A 22346-nucleotide genomic window follows, 5' to 3' on the forward strand; every position below is an offset into this window, starting at 1 on the left:
CAGGCTTTATTTAGAAGAGGACGACCGATAAAGACTCACAGGCTTTATCTAGGAGTGAACAGAGGAAGCAGGACTCACAGGCTTTATCTAGGAGTGACCAAAGGAAACAGGCTTTATTTAAAATTTGACGGAGGAGCAGGACTCACAGGCTTTATCTAGGAGTGAACAGAGGAAGCAGGACTCACAGGCTTTATCTAGGAGACAATGGAGAAAGAAGGACTCACAGGCTTTATCTGGGAGTGAACAGAGAAAGCAGGACGCTGTAATGCACACGCCCGGACTGACTGGCGTGTGCGTGTTTAGTGGTTCCACTGTGCCATGAACCGGAGACTGCCTGGAGGGGCGTAACTAAGTATCTGCCCGATCCGACCAAGGTCGCACGACGGCATACGACGCCAGTGCACCAGGGAAGAACCGAGCAGAGGGACCAGGTTCTACTCCAGGTCAGACTCCGGACACGGCTGTTGACCCACACTGGGGAATACAGGAACAAGCAGACTAGAGCGCAGGCTGGGTAGGGTCCAGTACAGACTGGGAGACAAATTTGGAGCTGTAGATGCGGTAAACAAACAGAGTAAAGCGAAACCGCAGGTGCGGTAGTCAAGGCCGAGCAGAGCAGAACCGCAGACGCGGTAGACAAGGCAGAGCAGAGCAGAACCGCAGACGCGGTAGACAAGGCTGAGCAGAGCAAAACCGCAGACGCGGTAGACAAGGCTGAGCAGAGCAAAACCGCAGACGCGGTGGACAGGGCTGAGCAAAGCGAAACCGCAGACGCGGTGGACAGGGCTGAGCAAAGCGAAACCGCAGACGCGGTGGACAGGGCTGAGCAAAGCGAAACCGCAGACGCAGTGGACAGGGCTGAGCAAAGCGAAACCGCAGACGCGGTGGACAGGGCTGAGCAAAGCGAAACCGCAGACGCGGTGGACAGGGCTGAGCAAAGCGAAACCGCAGACGCAGTGGACAGGGCTGAGCAAAGCGAAACCGCAGACGCGGTGGAAAGGGCTGAGCAAAGCGAAACCGCAGACGCAGTGGACAGGGCTGAGCAAAGCGAAACCGCAGACGCGGTGGACAGGGCTGAGGAAAGCAAAACCGCAGACGCGGTGGACAGGGCTGAGCAAAGCAAAACCGCAGACGCGGTGGACAGGGCTGAGCAAAGCGAAACCGCAGACGCGGTGGACAGGGCTGAGCAAAGCGAAACCACAGACGCGGTGGACAGGGCTGAGCAGGCAAGAACCGCCGAAGCGGCAAGCAAGGCAGAGCGGAGGGGACAGGGCTCTGTTCACACGGAACAGACTGGAAGGGAAAGGCAGAACCAGGTACACACAGGATACTTGCAATGAAGTAGCGAGTGGACTCTAAACTCACAAAAAGGGAGTACAAAGACAACGAGTAGGAGATAGGTACGGGATCAGATTCTGCAAGAAAAGGGAAGGTACGGACATGGAGAAAAACAGGTAACAGGCTAGGAGAGTATACAGACAAGAACAGGCAAGATACAGGAACAGGTCTAGGTATGCGGCCCCTAGAAGGCGGAAAGAACAGGCTAGGAGCGTGTTCACACTGGCCTGGAAATACAGCCTCCAGGATAGACAGAAGACAACAGGCTAGGGAGTGTGTACAGACTGCAGGTTAGAGTACACAGGTAGGACACAGTACAGACACGGGAACAGATACTGCAAGACAGGTAACATACACAGGACCTGGCATGTCAGAGACAAGAAGCCAACTGACAGGGCAAGATGCTCAGGCATGGGTTAATTGGAGCAGCTGGTTTAAATACCAGGTGACAGACAGCAATAGGCTGAGGACGCACAAGGGGTGTGCCTGCAGCAGGTACTAAAAGCAGGAAGTGATCGGGCGCCGCCCTTAAGCAGCAGAAACAGAAGCAAACAGACAGCATGGAGGGAAGCCAGAGAGACATTCTGGATTGGAGATCAAGTGCACGCTCTTGCACAGTGGGAGATGGACCACTATGCAAGGACGCCGCCAGGTATGTTACAGACTCTCACGAGTTATCTGGGAGTGAACAGAGAAAGTAGGACACATAGGCTTTATCTATGAGTGAAGAGATGAAGCAGGACTCACAGGCTTTTTCTGGGAATGAACAGATAAAGCATGACTCACAGGCTTTTTCTATGAGTGAACAGAGGAAGCAGGACTCTCAGGCTTTATCTAGGGGTTAAAAAAGGGAAGCAGGACTCACAGGCTTTTTCTATGAGTAAACAGAGAAAGCAGGACTCTAAGACTTTATCTAGGGGTGAAAAAAGGGAAGCAGGACTCACAGGCTTTATCTAGGAGTGAATGGAGGGAACGGCTCACAGGCTTTATCTAGGAGTGAATGGAAGAAACAGGACTTGCAGGCTTTATCTGGGAGTGAATGGGAAAAGGAGGACTCACAGACTCTATCTAGCAGTGAATGGGACAAACAGGAGTTACAGACTTTCTGTATGAGTTGCCAAGGGAAATAGGACTCACAGGATTTTTTTCTATGTGCAGATCTTTTGAAATTCAAATTCACCTGCATTTGCTATGTTTTTTCCCAAAAAATTTGATTTGCGGTGAATACATTTTATTTGAATCTCCATACTTCAAAACCTCTAATTGCCCATAAAATACATGCACACCACTCTGATTGTATTGAACCCTATTGATATCTTTAATTGCAAGCACACTTATTAAGCACACTTATTAATATCCAAGTGACCTCAACCTATCTGAATAGGAAAAAAATGAATAGTATCTGGTGCTAACCAACAGCTGTATTCAGGCGGCATGTGTAGGTCCAAATATTGTATCACAACAAGGAATTGTAGAAAAATATGTATTGTTTTTTAAACATGCACACTTTGAGGAAGACAGTTGCGTCTATATTTTGGGAACGTGGAGATTTTTCTTTAGTCTTTAAAGAAAAATAAAAAAATAAAAATGATGGCTTGTTTGTCTCACAGGCCAGGTAGCACAGAAATTGTGTGACACACAAGCCTTGTTTTCTGGATTTTTTTCTTTAGTAGCAAAATCAGGACAGAGGGGTTTAAAAACTGCCCTCCTTGTTAGCAGTGTGTGAAGAATTAAACTCCCTAAACTTGTGTAAATATTAATGTCCTGTAGTGTAAGTATGTTAATATATCCATCTATTGCCATCTTTTCCTTTATCCAGCGCCATTTTTGTCTTTTCCTTAGTCACATGACGACGATTCAGACCCTTCGGATCACACTGCTCTGTGTGACCCGGTAGTGGCTTTTACAAAGTAAACCTATGGAGTGTCAAAACGAGAGTCCAGAGATCTCTCGATTTTTGTACCATCTGAAAAATATTGAGCCAAGATCAAAACTGAGAAAGGACACCTCTGTTTGTGCTCCCAGAGTCTAGAATCAGGAAGTTTTTAGTAAATCATTGTTGCTCTGAATTTAAATGACTTTTTCCTGGTGGCCGAGTAATGGAACATGCAAATTTGCTAGCTCCATTATGTCTTCCTTGTGAAGATTAGATAAATAATATGATAAATACAAAAGGCAGATACCATATTGACTTTTATATTCATACAGAGATTTTTTTGACCGATGACCTGTAATAACCAGAGATTCACCTTTTTTACTGGAAGATCACAAATGGTAAAAAGCTTAGAAACCACCTAATCTGGCTGTTTTGAAAACCACAAACCCCCCATCCCCCTCACTTTAAGACCACAGACTTCCTTAACCTTCCAGTACTTCCCCGTCTCACCTCCCCCAGCTCGTTTTAATGTTGTCCATTTGTGGCTTCAGTATTCCTCTTCCTTAATCAGTTCATGTGACCAACATTGCAGATGTGATCTGTAAGATAGTAACATAATAAAGTAGGTTGAATAAAGACCTAAGTCCATCAAGCTCAACCTTCCTCCCCTAATTGTACTCCTTACACTAACTTACTAACTAACTGTAGTAGATCGATAATATATAATAGTACAATAACTTCTAAATATAGTGATCACTTTTCATTCCGAAAGCTGTATTATTACTTATAGAAGACCTGCCAAATGTTCCACTACATTATTGTATTAGCCTTGTACACAGAGATGCAGCTTACTGAGATTGAGCATAAATAGTAGGTGCCTTCATAAACATTGGAGATGGCCAAATTCACCGATTTTGGTGAGTTTGGCCAAAGGATTGGGCAGTTTAAATTTTACTGCCCCAATATTTTTGTTCTCTTCCCTTAAAAACCACATGAACACTCAACCAAGCCGATCGATCCTGCGTATGGGGCAATTGGCAGAGAGATAGATGTCGGCCGATCAAAACTTACTCCATAAATAAATAAAGACTCAAGAAGCCAGGTCACCCCGTAAAATAGACCTTCTCAGGGCAGCACGGTGGCTCAGTGGTTAGCACTGCAGCCATGTAGCGCTGGGATCCTGGGTTCAAATCCCACCAAGGACAACATCTGCAAGGAGTTTGTATGATCTTCCTGTGTTTGCGTGGGTTTCCTCCGGATTCTCCAGTTTCCCCCCACACTCCAAAGACATACTGATAGGAAACTTAGATTGTGAGCCCCAATGGGGACAGTGATGATGTCTGTCAAGTGCTATGAAATTAATGGCGCTATATAAGTGAGTAAAATAAAAAATAAAAAAGACCCCAAACAAGGCCACTAAAATATGAATACCCTAAAAAGACTCCCCAAAAACAATCAACCCCCAAACCAGACGCCATAAATTAATATTGACCCTGAGCTCGATCCCTTAAAAGTTACAGACACCAGACTTTCTTAAAGGAGTCTTCCTGTTTCATATAAATAATTTCCCTAGGCTGCAGTTTATGTAAAAGACCCCTTTAAATTCTGCTTTACTCCTGTTCCCCGGGCTAGCGCTGAGTCTCCGCTGCTTCTCTTGGTGTTTATTATTGTCTACGGCTCTGACGTCACTTCGACAACGCTGCAGCTCATCAGTTAACTCAGCAGCTTGAGCTGTGAACTCAGACGTTAGCGCTGCAGCCAGTAAGTGAGCTCAGCTATCGACGTGAAGTCAGCGCTGTAGACAATAACAGGCACTTGAAGCAGCGTCGGAGACTCAGCGCTGGACCTGAAGATGGTGAGTAAAGCCCAGTTTTTTGCTTTTTAAAAATCTTTTGAAAGGAGAGAGGGTTTTCCAAAAACTGGAAAACCCCCTTAAAATGCAGACCCCAGACCCGCTCAACAGATGTTGTCTGGAGGACACATAAATCGAGAAAGGTGAGTATGTGGGTCACAAATTTCCTACTTTTCTAGCACTTTATGGGAAAATCTGGGATCGTTGGCAAGTATGGTCTATCAGTTTGTGGTGCAGGGCGTGGGTGATATCTACTCTCCTGCTCGAGAGATCTATGTTCCCAGAAGTAGACCCAGACATGGCTGTACATTTTTTTAACACCCTAAATCTATCTATATCACACCATGGTTTCTTAAACTGCTTTGCCCTCAAAATTTGCAATAAAACCCCCTTATACTTCCCTTACTCCTTGTATCTCTCTTTATCTGTGTTTGTATCTTTAGATGACGTCACTTCTCCCCCTCAAGTCTTAAGTTTCACTTTATTGTAAGAACCTTTTCTGTGAAATCCCTTCACTTCCTAAAACTGACACATATCTAACTTTGTTCCCTTCCCCCTAATTCTACCCCCAGCTTGTGCATGCCCCCTCATGAGTGCTCTGGTTTCTCTATATTTTACTATGACAGGAACATAAAGCTGCACGATTGGAGGCTGCAGAGATATTCATAGACTTTCTTACTTGGAAAGTTATAAATTGTTTTCTAAGTGCAGTTATAGTAACAGGAGCATTTACATGAATATAAAGGGAAATTCCAACCAAATGTTTACAGTGATGTCCCCTGAAACTTCACGTACCTGAGATCTTCAAAAACTTATATTGGTAGTTCTGGAAGCCGCAGGTAGTACGTTTTAAGGGCTCACTTAGTGACATGGATTTTCTAATCTGTACGTCTTGGTGAGCAGAACAATCCGGAGGTAATGGTGCATTGGAGTGGGTCTTGCCAAACGGCATGTGGATCAGGACCAATACAGCAGGGTGTGCAGGATGTAAGACAGTTAGCAGCCCAGAAAGCACAAGGTGAAGAAGAACCACGTGTGTGGATACTCACAAATTTGCAGAGATGCGTTTACACACAACAGAGATGGAATAGGCAATCTGGTAACTTGCTTGCAGAGATGCAGTTTCCCTCAGTAATAGATGTGTGGGCAATCTGGTAACCTGCTTGCAGAGATGCAATTTCACTCAGTAGTAATAAATGTGTAGGCAGTCAGGTAACTTGCCTGCCGAGATTACACACATAAAAGGAGAGCTATGGGCAGCAAATAAATAGCAGAGATGAATAATAATCATGTACTTTACTTGCAGAGACTAAGGCGTGAACAGTGCCAGTATTAGCAGAGATGAGTTTGCTATCAGGAAACTTGTTGCAGCAGTGCTTAGCATGCAATAGAACCCGTCGCAGGATTGAGCTAGGAAGTGGTTGAAGATTGCTGGATATCAGCTTGTTGGATGGATGTTTAGATACATGACTGGAACTGTTAAAAGTGAATGATAAAGCAAACTCTTGCAAAACACATGGCAGCTAGAAGCAATGTTTCCTTAAGGCACACAGGTGCTTGAGCTGGTCTTAAAAGGCCTTTGCCCTTTGGCGATAATTTAAGATGCTTGCTGGGTTACCAGGGAAACACAGGATGGTGCCAGCAATAGGCGAAGGAAACCTGTACAATTGAGTAATAGCAGGAAGTTTACTGTGCTTTGATCCAGCAGCCACGTACTGCCAATTTGGCCACTCGACCAGGTTCCTGCAAATCTTTTTGCTCAACTCTATTAATAAGGGATTGTTCAGCTTAAAGACATTCTCATTGTATGTGTCTGATCACAGCCAAAGACTGGACAAGAGTGATTGGATGATTAGACAGTATCTAGGAACCAAATATCTGTGGCGATCTGGAGTTCCATCTCAATCCCATGTGAAGCACAATGGTGGACCAATGCTTGAAGATGTTTAACCAGTCAATCCTCTTCTAACAGGTCATGTCACCAATCTGGGTCAGGTTATATCCCTAGCCCTGGACAGTTTTTTCCCAAACAGTGGTTCTTTGGTCATGGTTATATGGCTCCTTAGTTGTTGGCAGGTGAAGATACTATTGTGCACCAGGCTCAAAACATACAATGGGCTGTTGATGACAACATAACAACCATATTACTTGCACTTGGCTTCAATGTCCAACTGGGCTTTGCTCCATCACAATATAATGCTAATTGGCTGCAAACTGGTAATTGTTAATTCATGAGACTTTCATAGTGTCTTACTGAAATGCTCTCTACGAAATGTTTTCTTATCTATTCCATATCTGTCTTCTTCATTGATAATCATGTAGGTTCTCACTTGGTATGGTTCCTTAGCAAAGTGGTGCAGCACATTTGGTTTTTCCTACTTGTTCCCGACTGGTTTAATTTTGCCTGATCCACTCTTATTCATATTTTTTGCCTTGTGTTTTATTCTCAGAGCATTGCACATTGCTGTTGCACATGGAAATTTATCAATAGCCCAACGGGTCACCTCTTTACTAAACCATGCCAGAAAAGAAGTTGATGTACTCAACAATCTTAGACAGGTAAGCAAGAGGGAATGGTTGTATTTGACTTGTTCTCGTATGCATATTCCATTTTTATTGAAAGTTGTACTTTGATAATAAAGGCGTAGCATTGTGTGGAGGTTGGGGTAGAACCACCCAAACCAAAAAATGTAATATGCCTCTATTCCCAAAGGCTTGACTGTTTCAACACCTAGTTGTCATAAATTAGGCTGTGATGAATAGTAAATTGGCTGAATCCTTTGATTTGGGTTGGACTAGTCAAACAGAGGGTCATCCAAAGAGCCCAAAGTTGCGATACAATAGTAGACACTTGTTTGGAGGTGACTGGAGTCAAATACTAACTACCAGGGTCTATTCCTCATAGATTATTCACAAGTAAACTATTAGATCTTATTGAAGATATATTGATATGTCTCTTGTGTGCAATGATAACAACTGTCTTGCTGGTCGGTGTGGACCCGCTGCTCCACGGGCCAGACTTACCCTGGAAGGATGTAACTCAGCGAGTACCTGGTTCTTCACAAGAGCTTCTGATGGTGGAGTTAGGCTTGTGCTGCAGGTAGCCACCAGGTACCACTCCAGGGCAGTACTGCAGCAGCTGACCCCAGGGGTCATGGACTCAGAGTGTCTGACAGGATTGAGATCACTGGCAGTATGGATACAGGTGCCGGTCCAAATAGAATGGGCTCAAGTTCGGACAAAATGGCTGATTCAGACAAGACGGACTCAGGATCACTGGACAGGTACTGGTACAGGATTGCAGAACAGGTTCAGGAACAGGGACCTGACAACGGACTAGCAGCTTAGAGACACACTAGGTACTGAAGTTGCTCAGGCACCTCCCTACAGGGGAGGGTGCCTTAAATGCCTAATGCCTCCTAGCTATAGGCTGTGTGTGTGTTGCCCATTTAAGAAGTGGGAAGCACGCACGCCCTAAGGGCGTTGCCGGGAGACTCGCTCATCGTGCACGAGCCCTGGAGCCTGGGAGCCAGAGCAGGAAATGCCTCTGAGCGGCCGTGGCGGTGTGCATGTTGTTATCCCTGCTGGGAGGAGGGAGAGGAACCATGCTGGGTCAACTAAAAATGTTGGGATGATGATAATTAGTGGACACTTACATATTCTACATAAATGGAAGGTGAACTTTAGGATCATCCTTTGGTCCGATCCCGTACAAGGTCACTAAAAATGTTCAACTACTTTTTGTTCGAAAAGTCCCCAAGAATTAGACTGATGGTGTCCAGCTCCTAGAACCTCCAGCGATCAGCTGTAATCTAAGGAGAATTCTGCCTTGTTGCTACAGAGAAAAGGAAACATTACACGATTCCCATTGTATCCAGTGAATTGTTCATATGATGCCAAGGGCCAAAATTCTCTGCCTGAGAGATGAAGGACCTAAATGATGCATCGCAGTATTTTAGTACAAAATTACCTGATCGGATATGTGAAAATGGATTTCCTAAATCATACAGAATCTTTTGAAATTCTATACATTTTTCAAAAGACTTTGCAAAGTTACTAAAAAATTTGGGGGGATTTTGTAAATTATTTTATAGCTCTCACAATAGTGTCTTTTATCAAAACTGATTGATCTCAGTGGTCAAAGGTTAAAACAAGGACAGGAAACCCCCATTTACATGGCACATTTATAGGGCTGCCGCCAAAAGAATTGGCAACTGTGTATCATCCGATATTATGGATTAAAGGGTTGTTCTTTAACAGGTTATAAAAACTCGTAGATTAATCCTTTGATTGTAACATTTATGGTCCATAATGGCAGTCATCATGATTCATCTGGCCAAAAGAGGATAACTGTCATAGCAAATCAGATATCCAAACCTTCAAGAGAATTATTGTGTCACAAGGATAACGCGACAGAGAGGGGCCAGAAGACCCCGGATTCACAAACTCCTGCACTGGTTCGAAGTACTTCACCATGTTATTAACCAGTGCAGGTTTTTTACTTGCTAGAAATGCAAGGGTTAATCTGTTCAGTTGAAGCTCCTGGAGTTTTACTACCTAGATTGTCTCAGCTGTTCAGTGTTGGCCATTCCCCTCTGCTATATATTCTCCCCTCTGGCACTTAGGGATTGCCAGTGTTAGTTCTTACTGCCTGCTTCTGCAGTAGGAGGTGTAGTTCGTGGTTGGAGTTGGAGTTGACGTTTGGAGATTTATTCAGGAGATTGTTGCTTGGTGTTTTGTCTGTGTTCACATCCTCATCCTCTCCTATTTGATTTCTCCTTCCTTAACTCCCCTACGTCCCACTCTGTTGTTTTATGTGTATATTTTGTATGATTGGTATTTTCATTTATCCCTGTCCATCTTCCCTGCTTTGTCTGGGTAGTGTGTTCCTATACACTTCAGCTTCTCACTGCCCTGTGTCGTGGAGAGGACAGATTAGGGCTGATATAGGAGCATAGCAAGGCATGTGAACCCAGTGTCTCCACCATCAGGAGTAATCCGGGCGACAGGGATAGACTAGGGCGCCCGTAGTTCTAGGGATCTGATTAGCACCCATAGTCCCAACAGCATCATGACATATTGACTTCAAATCTTAAAGTTGTTGTCTTCTTTGGATATTCTCTGTTTGTTAGGACGGTCTACCAAGAATGAGTTGATCACAGTGTGGTTTGCTGCTGGGGCAGCATGCGATCAGCTTTAATTTGTAGATTGAATCCTGCAGCAAGTATTCACTTTTCTTGCAGTACCTCCACAGGGCCAACAGAGCATTGCAGTGTGCATCAGTGTGTCGAGTCCTCCAGTGCGCCTCTAGGTTTGTTCCAGCTGTTTGTTCTGGTTAATAGATGAAGGTCTTGGTTAGGGGTCGCTCGCATCAACTGACGTTTCACTGTTGGAATATTTAAAATAATTATTTTTCTGTTTGCTAGAGGGTTCCTAGATGTCTCGGGGTCTTAATATAAAGGTTCAACCTTGACTCGCAACCAACTGGAGGCCAACCACTCCATGTTCTGCCCTCTACAGTTGCACTGTAAAAGGTCTATAGAAGCCATTGTGCTTCCACTTATAGTGCTGCTCATCTTTTATTAAATATTAGGGGGTTTATATGCCTCCAAAAATAAGGGACCAGACCCTTATGAGACGCTGTACTCCCTACAGCTAGACCTCTACTGGTTGGCACTTGAAATCAAAAGCAATCAGGTGCCATAATATGAGTTTTTGCAATACAAAGATATCATACCTTTTTTAAGCTGATGTGTATGTTCGAATGACATCTGGTTCTATGCTTGGCCCTACACAATTGTTCACGGGCCCCTGTTTAAGGCATCTTCTGTCCTTTGTTTTCCATCGATTGTAGCTCTCAATGAGTCCTAGATAGTGAATAGAGGATGCTGTTGTGTCACGTGATTCCTGGTGCTCCACAGCATTGCAGACATGATCTACTCTGCCAGTGAGTGATGCTGCCTAAAGGGTCTATTTTTCCTTGGTTATAAGGAGTGAAAATCCCCTAGAAACCATGTATGACCTTTTGGGGGGCATAATATATTAAAAATATGGCCTTGATTCATCTTTTGAGTTCTTTTTTAATATTTTAAGTCACTTCTTTTTTTTCTTGTGGTATTCGCTAATGTTTATTGTGCCAAATTCAGAAAATTTGGAGCCAAGTCCCAGAATTTAGGGCAAAGTAATAAGATGGGCTTTTTTTCCTATCACAAACCATTTTTGTGATCTTTTGAGCAAAAAGTTGCATCCTTTTCAAGATTCCGTAAATAGGTGCAACTTTTGAAAGTTATGCATAAAATAACTCCGGGGGAGCGGAGTAGAGTTGCACCAAACTTAGCGACATCTCTTCCATAACAACTCTGCTTTCCATCACCTGTCTCATCTATTGCATTTTTTGTGTGTCTTATTGTGTATAAATATGTGACTCTTCAGATTTTGGGTTATACTAGCCTGATGAAGAGACCTGCATAGTCTCGAAAGCTTGCAATTTGTTACCATCTTTTCAGTTAGCCATTAAAAGGTATCAACCACTGAGGACTCTCAAATCTTAATATTTTTCTATCTACTGGCTAACACGGTACAAGAATATATATTTTCCCTATTTAAAAAAGTTGCAATTGGTGAATTGTCTGAAAACATCTGGAATCGCTAAACTCTGCCAACAGAATGTAAAAAGAGCTTTTAATCTATACATTTAGGTTAGGTTCACACATTGCATATTTGGAACGGATTTTATGCTCAAATTTTCTGCATGCCTTTTACAGTATCATCAATGTAGATGACTTTTAAGTTAGCGTCATCCACGTGCTGCATTTTTTTTTTTACTCATTTCTTTGTATGCAAAATCCGCGCGGAAATTTATTTTTAAAAACCAGAGCCTGTCAATTTCTTTTTGGGAAAACAGAAAACGCTCCAGTTTCTACCCATTGGTTTCAACAGAGACTCTAAATCTACTGTCCTGGCTTTGTTTTATTGCAGATTTTGAAGCTTTTCTGCAAAAAAAAAGTAAAAATAAAAGAAAAATTAAATCAATAAGTGTGGGGAAATATGCTGCGTATTTTAGTTTAGAAAAAAATGCCAATAAAATCTGTAACAAATATGAAAGATCCGAGTCGAGCTTTAAAGCGGAGAACGACGTCTTTAATTAAATTTTAAAAAATTATAAAAAAATAATAATATAAAAAAAAAAACAGCAGAAAAATATTTGTCGAAAAAAACAATAAAAAATTTTTGGTGAAAAATTTTGCTAAAAAGTCTCCTTTTTTTTTTAGGCCAAAAGACTCTGTTCGTTACGAGGTTAACATACCACCTCCTAATGAATGACTAATATACAATCTTATCATCCCTTGCCCCATCTAATTCTGCAGAATAAAACCTATCATTGTCTGTTGCATCACATTTGGCAGACGTGCACTCTATATAATTAGTTCAGCGCTTCTCGCTCTTTTTCTGGAAGTCACATGACCCTGGGGTTCCCCCTTCGCTGTTTATCTCCATTTCCTCCTTCTGCAGCCAACGTACGAGTGAGAACCAGTGATACCACATAACAGACGCGGCTGCAGGATGAAGAACACAACAAAAACAGTAATAGTGGTAGAGCTCGCACAGCGTGACTTGAAGCGCAGATCCGGTTGGCAGGAACAGATGCAGCAGAGCTTAATTTGTCATGACAGCACATCTGTGGTTTTACATGGGACTGCAGGTAAACTTACTGGTACATCTAAACTAGATTAAAGACTGAGGATTTGCATAGATGGTCATCACAGACCTCCAACCGAGACCTGCTTCACGCCTTCACTTTTTGCCACAGGTCTGTCTTCTAAGCCACCCTGGCAAACAGATTTTGTGTTAGGCTAGTAAATGTCTTATTTATTTATTATTTAGCGGCCTACAACTCAATCTTGAGCCTTGGTGACTTGATACATGAACGCTCTGTAGGAAGATCAATCTTGTTCAAGCCTAGATAGGTCCACCACGATCTTCTCCCATTTAGATAAGCAACTCAGTTTTTAGGACCTTGGTCCAACCTCCACGTCAGTTGTCCGTTGCCTCTGGGCAGGAGCCTTGTTGATTGTCACCATCCCAGGCTCCTCTTTTGATTAGCCGGCCTGGTGTGACGTCATGTGTGCATCACGCCACAACAATGACATCACGCTGGACCTATAAATCAGAGGAGTCGACAGGTAGGAGGCAGTTTGAAGGACCCCTGTCCTGAGTCCACGGATACCGAATGTAGTCTTGCAAATTGATTTGCACATTTCTTCTGGCCATCGTGTAATACATGAATGACTCGCGTTTGTTTGGGTGTGTTCCTGTGCTCCTCTATGATATCCATAAGCTCAGGAAGGGCTGTAGTTAAAGGGAATCTGTCAGCAGGTTTCGCTATGTAATCCGACATAAGCATGATGTGCATGAAGACCCTGATTCCAGCGATGTATCACTTAGTTTACTGGGTGTAGCAGTTGTGATAGAATCACAGTTTTCTCTGCTGCAGATCTAGCAGATCTCTGAATTCTGAGCCCTGTATAAGCCTTCCCACACCACTGATTGGCTGCTTTCTGGGTACAATGTATATTAACAAAAAGCTGTTTATCTGTGCTAGGGGCGGGGTTGGACTAGGAAGCATGAGACACCTAGTCCTCTAGTGATCCCCTGCTAATAAAATATTGATTGTATTGAAACAACAAAACAAAATCCAGTAAGTGACATATCACTGGAAGCAGGGTATCAGCCCCTACATCATGCTGCTCTCCGATTACATAGCAAAAAACAAAATTACTGATACCCTTTCAATACAGAATTTACTGAAATTGTAGAGGTCAGGCAGGAGTCACATAAGCGCTCAGAAAAATGCTGTTGTTTTTTTTTTACTTTAACTTTTAATCAGTTTAATATTAGTCCTACAGAATTGTTGAACTCTGGTGTTTGGGGATAACATACAGTGCCTTTGTGAAGCTGGCTTGTGCTAGAGGGAGAGCTTGCAGCTGTACCTGTATGTATATGTATAGTATGGAAAGTATGTAGTTGTACATCAGAAGTTAGTTTTGTCTAATACTTACTTGTCAACTCTCGTAGACAGTCTGGGAGGCTCTTAGGAAAAGGGGAGACCTCCTGAACTCCTGGAATATGGAATTCTCAAATGTCAAAGGCCTCCGAAAATGGGGCATGGAAGAGATGTGGTCTGCAAATATGGAGCATGGAAGAGATATGGGCTACAAAAATGAGGCATGGAAGAGATATGGGCTGCAAAAATGGGACATGGAAGAGATATGGGCTGTAAAAATAGGGAATGGAAGAAATATGGGCTGTAAAAATAGGGAATGGAAGAGATATGGACTGCAAAAATTGGAAATGGAAGAGATATGGACTACAAAAATGGGGCATGGCTTTGAGGCATTACAGAATCTCCGTTATGACCACTGGGCAAGTATTGTCTAATGGTATCATAATATATCTGTCATTACTTCTCTGCTGTCCCCTTCCATTACTTAGAGAGTCCATCGGGCAACTGGACCCTGGTGCAAGTGCAGTCTCTGCCGACCGTTGTTACTACAATGTCCATGTGTCCAGCAATTAAATATATATATTTTTTTACATTATACAAAATGAAGTGGGACCATGTAGCTGATCCTTCTCTATACCATACAGAGGTACTTGATGAATAGTTTTAATAGTGTTAAACATGGGCCCACCAGAAAAAAATATTTTGGAGGTCCCTCACAGGATCACAGGATCCTCTGGGGCGTGTATTTAGGCTGCTCTGCATATTTATCTTGGTAAAAACCATAAAAATTAGGACTAAATATAAAGACCCATTTCTCTCAAACCGTATTGCGGACTTGAATACAATAAAAAATGGAATACTCAGGGGAGGAGTGGGAATAAAATAAGCAGAGGAAAATGGACCCCAAGCATTTTAAAATATCTAAAATAATAAACATAGCAGGTGCTCATCCTTCTGGGTCCACCACCAGAGCCAAAACATTGAGACCCAAGCAGCGGTGAGGAGGAGTGTTGGATCTGGGAAGAGTGAGTACCTTTTTGTTATTTTAGGTGTTTTAGAGCATTTGGGATCCACTTTACTAAAAGTGGAAACACCTTAAACATCTAATAGGTTATTTGTGAATTGACCCATGTAAATTTGACCTTAGTACCAAGTGATTGGCTAAAAAGTAATTTCCAGATTGGTTTGTCTTCTGCCATCCAAGGCTATGCCTTGCAACGCAAAAGCACGTAATGATAGTATATGTATTAAAAAACAGACAATGGACCTTCTTATACTTTTTGTAAAAAAAAAAGACTTCTCATAGTCCAATATGGGTGCAGAAATACCAGACTTTCCGGATTTATTGACGTTTTCAAAGTCCGAACACTAAGAGAGTGCATGGGAACATGGGAGGATTTTCAGGGCTATTCAGTCTTTTCTTATTGATTCTTCATATCTCTTCATCATCTTCTAGACGCCACTTCATCTTGCAGTAATCACCAATCAACCAGAATTTGTGGCCCTTCTCTTGCAACACAGAGCCAACCCTTTAATCCCTGACCGCAATGGACAGACTTGCATTCACTTGGCCTGCGAATATGGAAGTATCAGGAGTCTGGAGGTCCTGATGAGGGCTGGAATCCGGGACCTGGAAACCACAAACTACCATGGTGTGAGACTATAATATGTAATTACTTCATGTCAATATTCTTGGCTGTGGCAATATACAATTATACGTGTCGTTTATACATTGATGTTCTAGTCTTGAATATTTCTACTGGATCACTGCCACCTGGAAGTCAAATTATTATGAAGCAATTACAATTCATTGAATTTTTGAATGCAAGGATTTAGTTGCTTCCAGTTCCGCAGTATCAACTGGGACTGATGGCTTTATGCACTGTGGCACCATTTGGGGCCAACTAGAGTTTGTGCAAATTAATGTGCAGGACCCAGTCCAACAGCCAGGTCAGTATTCTGTGACTGTGAGATGGAAGCCCTGAGAACCAACTCATACTTCCCGGCATCTGCAGCTCTTCTTTTGAAGAGAAGTCGGGGATGCTGTTGAGTAAGAGGCAGTTTTTGGGCCTCCCTTCTGATGAACACAGATGACTGACTTGGTTGCTGGACGAGGTCCTGCCAATCTATTTGCACCACTTCTAGTTCCAATCTATGGCACTTTACGATATGGTCCTCAAACAGGGCAGCATGGTGGCTTTCTTTTGCCTTGTAGTCCTGGGTTCAAGTCCCACCAAGGACAACATCTGCCCGTAATTTGTATGTTCTCCTGGATGTGAGTTTTCTCCTGGTTCTCCGGTTTTCTTGACCACTTCAAAGTCATACTGATCGTGAATTTAGATCATGAGCCCCAATGGGGACAGTGATGATGCTGTCTGTAAAGCCTTTAAGGAAGCATATTAAATAAAAATAAAATAAACATGGTTTTATGCACTGTGGCACCATGTAGGGCCATCCTATATCTCTGTGATATGATATCCTACATACCAGGATTTTTTTTCTCTCTCTCCTTTTTTTTTGTTTATCCAGATAAAATTGGAGGTATATACAGTATGTGCCACATTACAGCTCTGTATATCTTGGGATTGATAATATGGATTGATAATGCTGAATTTACATAAGCCCTAAAGCAAATAGCGTCATAACAGTGCCACTTCGATATTATGACTTCTGACATCAATATAGATAGTACTTGTTTGAGCAATTCACTTACGCTACACTGCCCCCGCTGGCAGTGTTCAGTAACTGCAATTTTCATTTCTAAAAGTAATTTAGTGCTCATTTAAGTGATGTTACAAAGGAAGTCCCCTTCTATATACAGTAGATGACAACAGGTTGCATGAAGTTTAAGTAGCCAAGCACCCACTCACTTCCATCCGTTACATTTGACACCTTTTATACAGTCATATGAAAAAGTTTGGGCACCCCTATTAATCTTAAGCTTAATGTTTTATAAAAATTGGTGTTTTTGCAACAGCTATTTCAGTTTGATATATGTAATAACTGTTGGATACAGTAATGTTTCTGCCTTGAAATGAGGTTTATTGTACTAACAGAAAATGTGCAATCTGCATTCAAACAAAATTTGACAGGTGCATAAGTATGGGCACCTCACCAGAAAAGTGACATTAATATTTAGTAGATCCTCCTTTTGCAAAAATAACAGCCTCTAGTCGCTTCCTGTAGCTTTTAATGAGTTCCTGGATCCTGGATGAAGGTATTTTTGACCATTCCTCTTTACAAAACAATTCCAGTTCAGTTAAGTTTGATGGTCGCCGAGCATGGACAGCCTGTTCAAATGATCCCACAGATGTTCAATGATATTCAGGTCTGGGGACTGGGATGGCCATTCCAGAACATTGTAATTGTTCCTCTGCATGAATGCCTGAGTAGATTTGGAGCGGTGTTTTGGATCATTGTCTTGCTGAAAGATCCATCCACTGCGTAACTTCAACTTTATCACTGATTCTTGAACACTATTGCCAAGAATCTGCTGATACTGAGTGGAATCCACGCGTCCCTCAACTTTAACAAGATTCCCAGTGCCGGCATTGACCACACAGCCCCAAAGCATGATGGAACCTCCACCAAATTTTACTGTGGGTAGCAAGTGTTTTTCTTGGAATGCTGTGTTTTTTTGCCACCATGCATAACGCCTTTTTGTATGACCAAACAACTCAATCTTGGTTTCATCAGTCCACAGGACCTTCTTCCAAAAAGAAATAGGCTTCTTCAAATGTGCTTTTGCATACCTCAGCCGACTCTGTTTGTGCGTACTTGCAGAAACGGCTTCTTTCGCATCACTCTCCCATACAGCTTCTCCTTGTGCAAAGTGCGTTGTATAGTTGACCGATGCACAGTGACACCATCTGCAGCAAGTTGATGCTGCAGCTCTCTGGAGGTGGTCTGAGGATTGTCCTTGACTGATCTCACCATTCTTCTTCTCTGCCTTTCTGATGTTTTTCTTGTCCTGACACTTCTGGCCTTAACAAGAACTGTCCCTATGTTCTTCCATTTCCTTACTATGTTCCTCACAGTGGAAACTGACAGGTTAAATCTCTGAGACAACTTTTTGTATCCTTCCCCTGAACAACTATGTTGAATAATCTTTGTTTTCAGATCATTTGACAGTTGTTTTGAGGAGCCCATGATGCCACTCTTCAGAGGAGATTCAAACAGGAGAACAACTTGCAAGTGGCCACTTTAAGTAGCTTTTCTCATGATTGCATACACCTGGCTATAAAGTTCAAAGCCCAATGAGGTTACAAAACCAAAAAAAGTGCTTTAGTAAGTCAGTAAAAAGTAGGCAGGAGTATTTAAAACAAGAAAATGATAAGGGTGCCCATACTTATGCACCTGTCAAATTTTGTTTGAATGCAGATTGCACATTTTCTGTTAGCACAATAAACCTCATTTCAAGGCAGAAACATTACTGTGTCCAACAGTTATTACATATATCAAACTGAAATAGCTGTTGCAAAAACACCAATTTTTATAAAACATTAAGCTTAAGATTAATAGGGGTGCCCAAACTTTTTCATATGACTGTATAAGATGATCCCCACGTCCACTCATGCAATTCTCACGGTCATATAGACTGTTAAACCAAGTGACAAGGACTTTCTAATTCATTGCATTTTCTTTTTAAATCTGCATTGTCCATATGTAACCAAATCCCTATATAATGTACTTGCATTGTGTTGCGCCGTTTCGCTTGGCTGGGCGGTACATTTAGTAGATCAGTAATGTTTGTATTGTATCATAACCGGCTCCGTGTCACTCATCATACCTATTTTCTTTGTTCCTTCAGGTATGACCGCATTGCATGTGGCCATCAGGTCAGAACGTAGGGATATCACTGTATGTTTACTGGAGCATGGAGCTGACGTGAATGCAGTGGTACTATACCCTTTCATATCTTCCTTTTTTGGATTTGTTTTTTTTATTATCGGTATTGATAACACAGATTGAAGTTCGCATCATAGTCAAGAGTTAGTAAGGAGGGAGATCGATGCCAACCTTATTCTTGTATCTGTTTGTTTTAATGCTGACTAAACTCCCTTAGTACACATGGATGTTGACTTTATGTGATTGATGTGTAACATTCATGTTTACAGCAAATTCATCAAATATTGTTCAAATGACTACAATAAAAATGAATACACTCTATCATTGACCTTTTAGAAACATGCAAAACATAGAGCTTTTCAGAACAAAATATCTAAGACATTTTGAGTTGTAGTGATGAAATTTGTCCTATTCCTTTTTGGTAATTTGAGTCTCTACTACAGGATTTAAAAAGCGGACAGACGCCCTTAATCCAGGCAGTCGAAAGTGGTGCTGAGGAGCTGGTGTCACTTCTGCTTCAGGTGAATAGTCACATGGGGCTCACTAGGTGAGGTGGATCCTCTAAGCCCAAGGTGCAGGTAAGCACATGGGCCAGTGGCGTCAGTACAGCAGACGAGTGAGACATTCATTATACAGATGGCAGACAGGAGACCATTAGCAGAGGTACTGAAAGCCAAAGGCAGACAGGTAACTGAGGAACTGGAAGTAGCAGGCAGCCAGGAGATGCCTTGGAGACCACTGACAGGTTGCAGAGGTACTGAAAGCCTCAGGCAGCCTGAATTCATCTGGGAGACCACAGACAAGTAGAGGTAATAGAAGCCGCAGGTGGACACATTTTTGAGGGACTGGAAGCTATAGGCAGACAGACGTCTTGAAGACCATAGACAGGTTGCACAGGTACTGAAGGTGACAGGCAGACAGGCAACTGAGGGACTGGAAGCCGCAGGCATCGAGAAGACATCCTGGAGAATGAAGACAAGTTGCAGAGGTACTGAAGGTCACAGTTAGACAGGAAACTGAGGTACTGGAAGCTGCAGAAAGCCAGGAGATGTCCTGAAGCTCACAGACAGGCTGCAGAATAAAACTCCGAAGCAACTAGAAAGTCTTAATACCATGGAAGCTGCAACCAGACAGGAGACATCCTGGAAGCTACAGTAGGACACATAGCAGAGGTCTTGGAAGACTTATAACAGGTAGCTGACAGAACTCCGGAGTAACTAGAAAGTATGGAAGCCGCAGGCGGACAGAAGATGCCCTGGAGACTCCAGACAGATAGCAGTGGTACTGAAAGCCGCAGACAGGCAACTTAGGGACTGGAAACCACGGACAGCTAAGAGACGTCCTGGAGACTGTAGACAGGAACTGTGCAGACTAACTAAAAGTCTTACTAGAAAGTCTTAATACCAGATGTTTTTTCTTGGGAGGCCTTAAATAGGCCTAGGATGTTCAACATATGGGAGCACGCCGGGCTACTTGCAAGCCCGACTTGGAGCACAAGAGAGTTTAGTGGACCGGGATATAAGGAGCAGAGCCCAGACCCGGAACAGTTGTGTAACATGAATGATATCAACTTATATAGTAGACTTGTCAGCCAGAGTATCAAAATAAGTATGGCTCAATCCCAAGTGATCTTTTGAAATTAGTCCTCAAATTATACCTGTGAACTATGACCTAATCAATTTTACACAGCTGTGAATATGTTACAATGTATCAGTGTAGGGTGTCCTGGACAGTAGAGACAAATATGCTGTTTCAGACTGCAATATGGACTGTAGGGACTGGGTCTGTGCACATAAGGGACAAATTCCTGATAATGGCACTTGCCTAGAAAAATGTTGCCCTCTATACATCTAATTTTTATCTCAGGATTCACTATTCACACATATTTTTGATCCCTATAGAAAGGAGCGGAAGTCAATGGATCGACCTATGCAGGGAGCACAGCACTGCACGTGGCGAGTGGACGGGGGCTTCATGAGATAACACGTTTACTACTGAGGAGTGGGGCAGATGGAAGCATAAAGAACTGTCACAACGACACTGCCATGACCGTAGCAAAAGACAAAAAGGTAATAAGGAATGTGTGAAGTGGGCTGAAACCTACAGATAATAATTTTATTTATAAAATGCCAACATATTCCACAGCACTTTACATTTAAGTGGAGACATGTGCAAACATTTAAGACATTACGAATTGTGGGCTAGGTATTAATTGGATCGTCTGGTGTAATGCATTCCAGAAAACTGGTGCAGCACGAGAGAAGTATTAGAAACGAGAGGTTCGGATGAGTAGGGTGATAGACAGAGATGAAGGAGGAGATATAGGGTGGTGCAGAACTGTGGAGAGATTTGTGGACAAGAGTGAAGAGTTTAAATCGTATTCTGTAGCGAATGTGCAACCAGTGCAATGGCTGGCACAAGGTAGAGGCATCGGTGTAGCAGCTGGACAGGAATATGGTCCTCGCTGCTACATTCAGGACGGATTGGAAATTATAAACTTTGGTTACAGGGAGACCAATCAGTAGAGAGTTGCAGTAGTCCTGACGAAAAAAGAAGACAGCGTACAGACAGATGGCTCTCTGGAAGAAACTCTCAGCATGCTCTGACAGTCGGTGGCCAACTAGCACAAGAGTCAATCAGGGTACTGTAATTGTCTCATAACTTCTTAGAGAAATATGTGTCACAGTGGCTATAATACCAGCAATTCTTGGCACCATTAAGTCATCCTTTACTACGGTTGTGCAGTGATGGTAACAACTTGTTTGTCCACAGAGGGATATTTTTCTTTTTTTACTTAGTTTTTATTTGGGGCTAAAAATTATTTCCCCATGGATTTCATTAAAAATTTTGCAGAATTTGGGTTTTACATGCTCTTCGTTTCCCTATGCATTCACATTTGGTTTGGTCTTTAGTCATAAATTCGCTGAAAGGCACCCCAAAAAAAGACAAATATAAAATCTGCAAACTTTCCTGTAATACTGTCAGAATGAGCTCACTGATGGATTCTCTGTTAACCCACCCTACAGCTTGCAATAGGTAGTGAAGCCAAATGATTACAAAAATGTTAACGAAACCCAATTGCAAAATTGATTGTTTTTTCTTCGAATTACATAAATAAAAAAAAAAGGATTCCAAAAGTGGTAACCCCTTTATAGGGATGGGGCAGATTTTGTTTAGATTGTTTGATTGCATGTAAATTAATAACTGAAGCAAATTTGTAATAATCTTCAATCGTTTTGTTTTTGTAGCTTTTATACAGATCAATGTGTATCCATGGTAACAGACTACAAAGAAACAGAAACTCTTTGTAGTCTGATGGGGTGGGTATTTCCCCTCCAATCTGTCATCTACTACTTCTTTCTACTATATGTTTAGGAACTTCGCAAAAAGTAGAGGACAGATGGGTGGTGACATGGCTGCAGGATTAG

General features: G+C 42.4%; 1 protein-coding gene and 1 long non-coding RNA gene across 2 annotated transcripts in view; one reads left to right on the forward strand and one right to left on the reverse strand.

The window, feature by feature from the left end:
- The window catches only part of BCL3 (BCL3 transcription coactivator), a 70508-nt gene that overhangs the window by 25945 nt on the left and 22217 nt on the right, over window positions 1-22346 (forward strand). Inside the window, exons 3-7 of the mRNA XM_073655939.1 lie at window positions 7517-7625; window positions 15527-15722; window positions 18881-18969; window positions 19362-19439; window positions 20820-20987. Of these exons, the coding sequence (XP_073512040.1) occupies window positions 7517-7625; window positions 15527-15722; window positions 18881-18969; window positions 19362-19439; window positions 20820-20987 (640 nt within the window). The remainder of the gene's footprint in view (window positions 1-7516; window positions 7626-15526; window positions 15723-18880; window positions 18970-19361; window positions 19440-20819; window positions 20988-22346) is intronic.
- Window positions 3692-22346, reverse strand: part of LOC141172095 (uncharacterized) — a 165650-nt gene continuing 146995 nt past the window's right edge. Inside the window, exon 3 of the long non-coding RNA XR_012252416.1 lies at window positions 3692-3813. This is a non-coding gene — a long non-coding RNA (uncharacterized lncRNA). The remainder of the gene's footprint in view (window positions 3814-22346) is intronic.

This window comes from Phyllobates terribilis, unplaced genomic scaffold, assembly GCF_046119375.1.
Source record: "Phyllobates terribilis strain yellow unplaced genomic scaffold, ASM4611937v1 Scaffold_12__6_contigs__length_324123572, whole genome shotgun sequence".
NCBI classification, from domain to species: Eukaryota; Metazoa; Chordata; class Amphibia; order Anura; family Dendrobatidae; genus Phyllobates; species Phyllobates terribilis.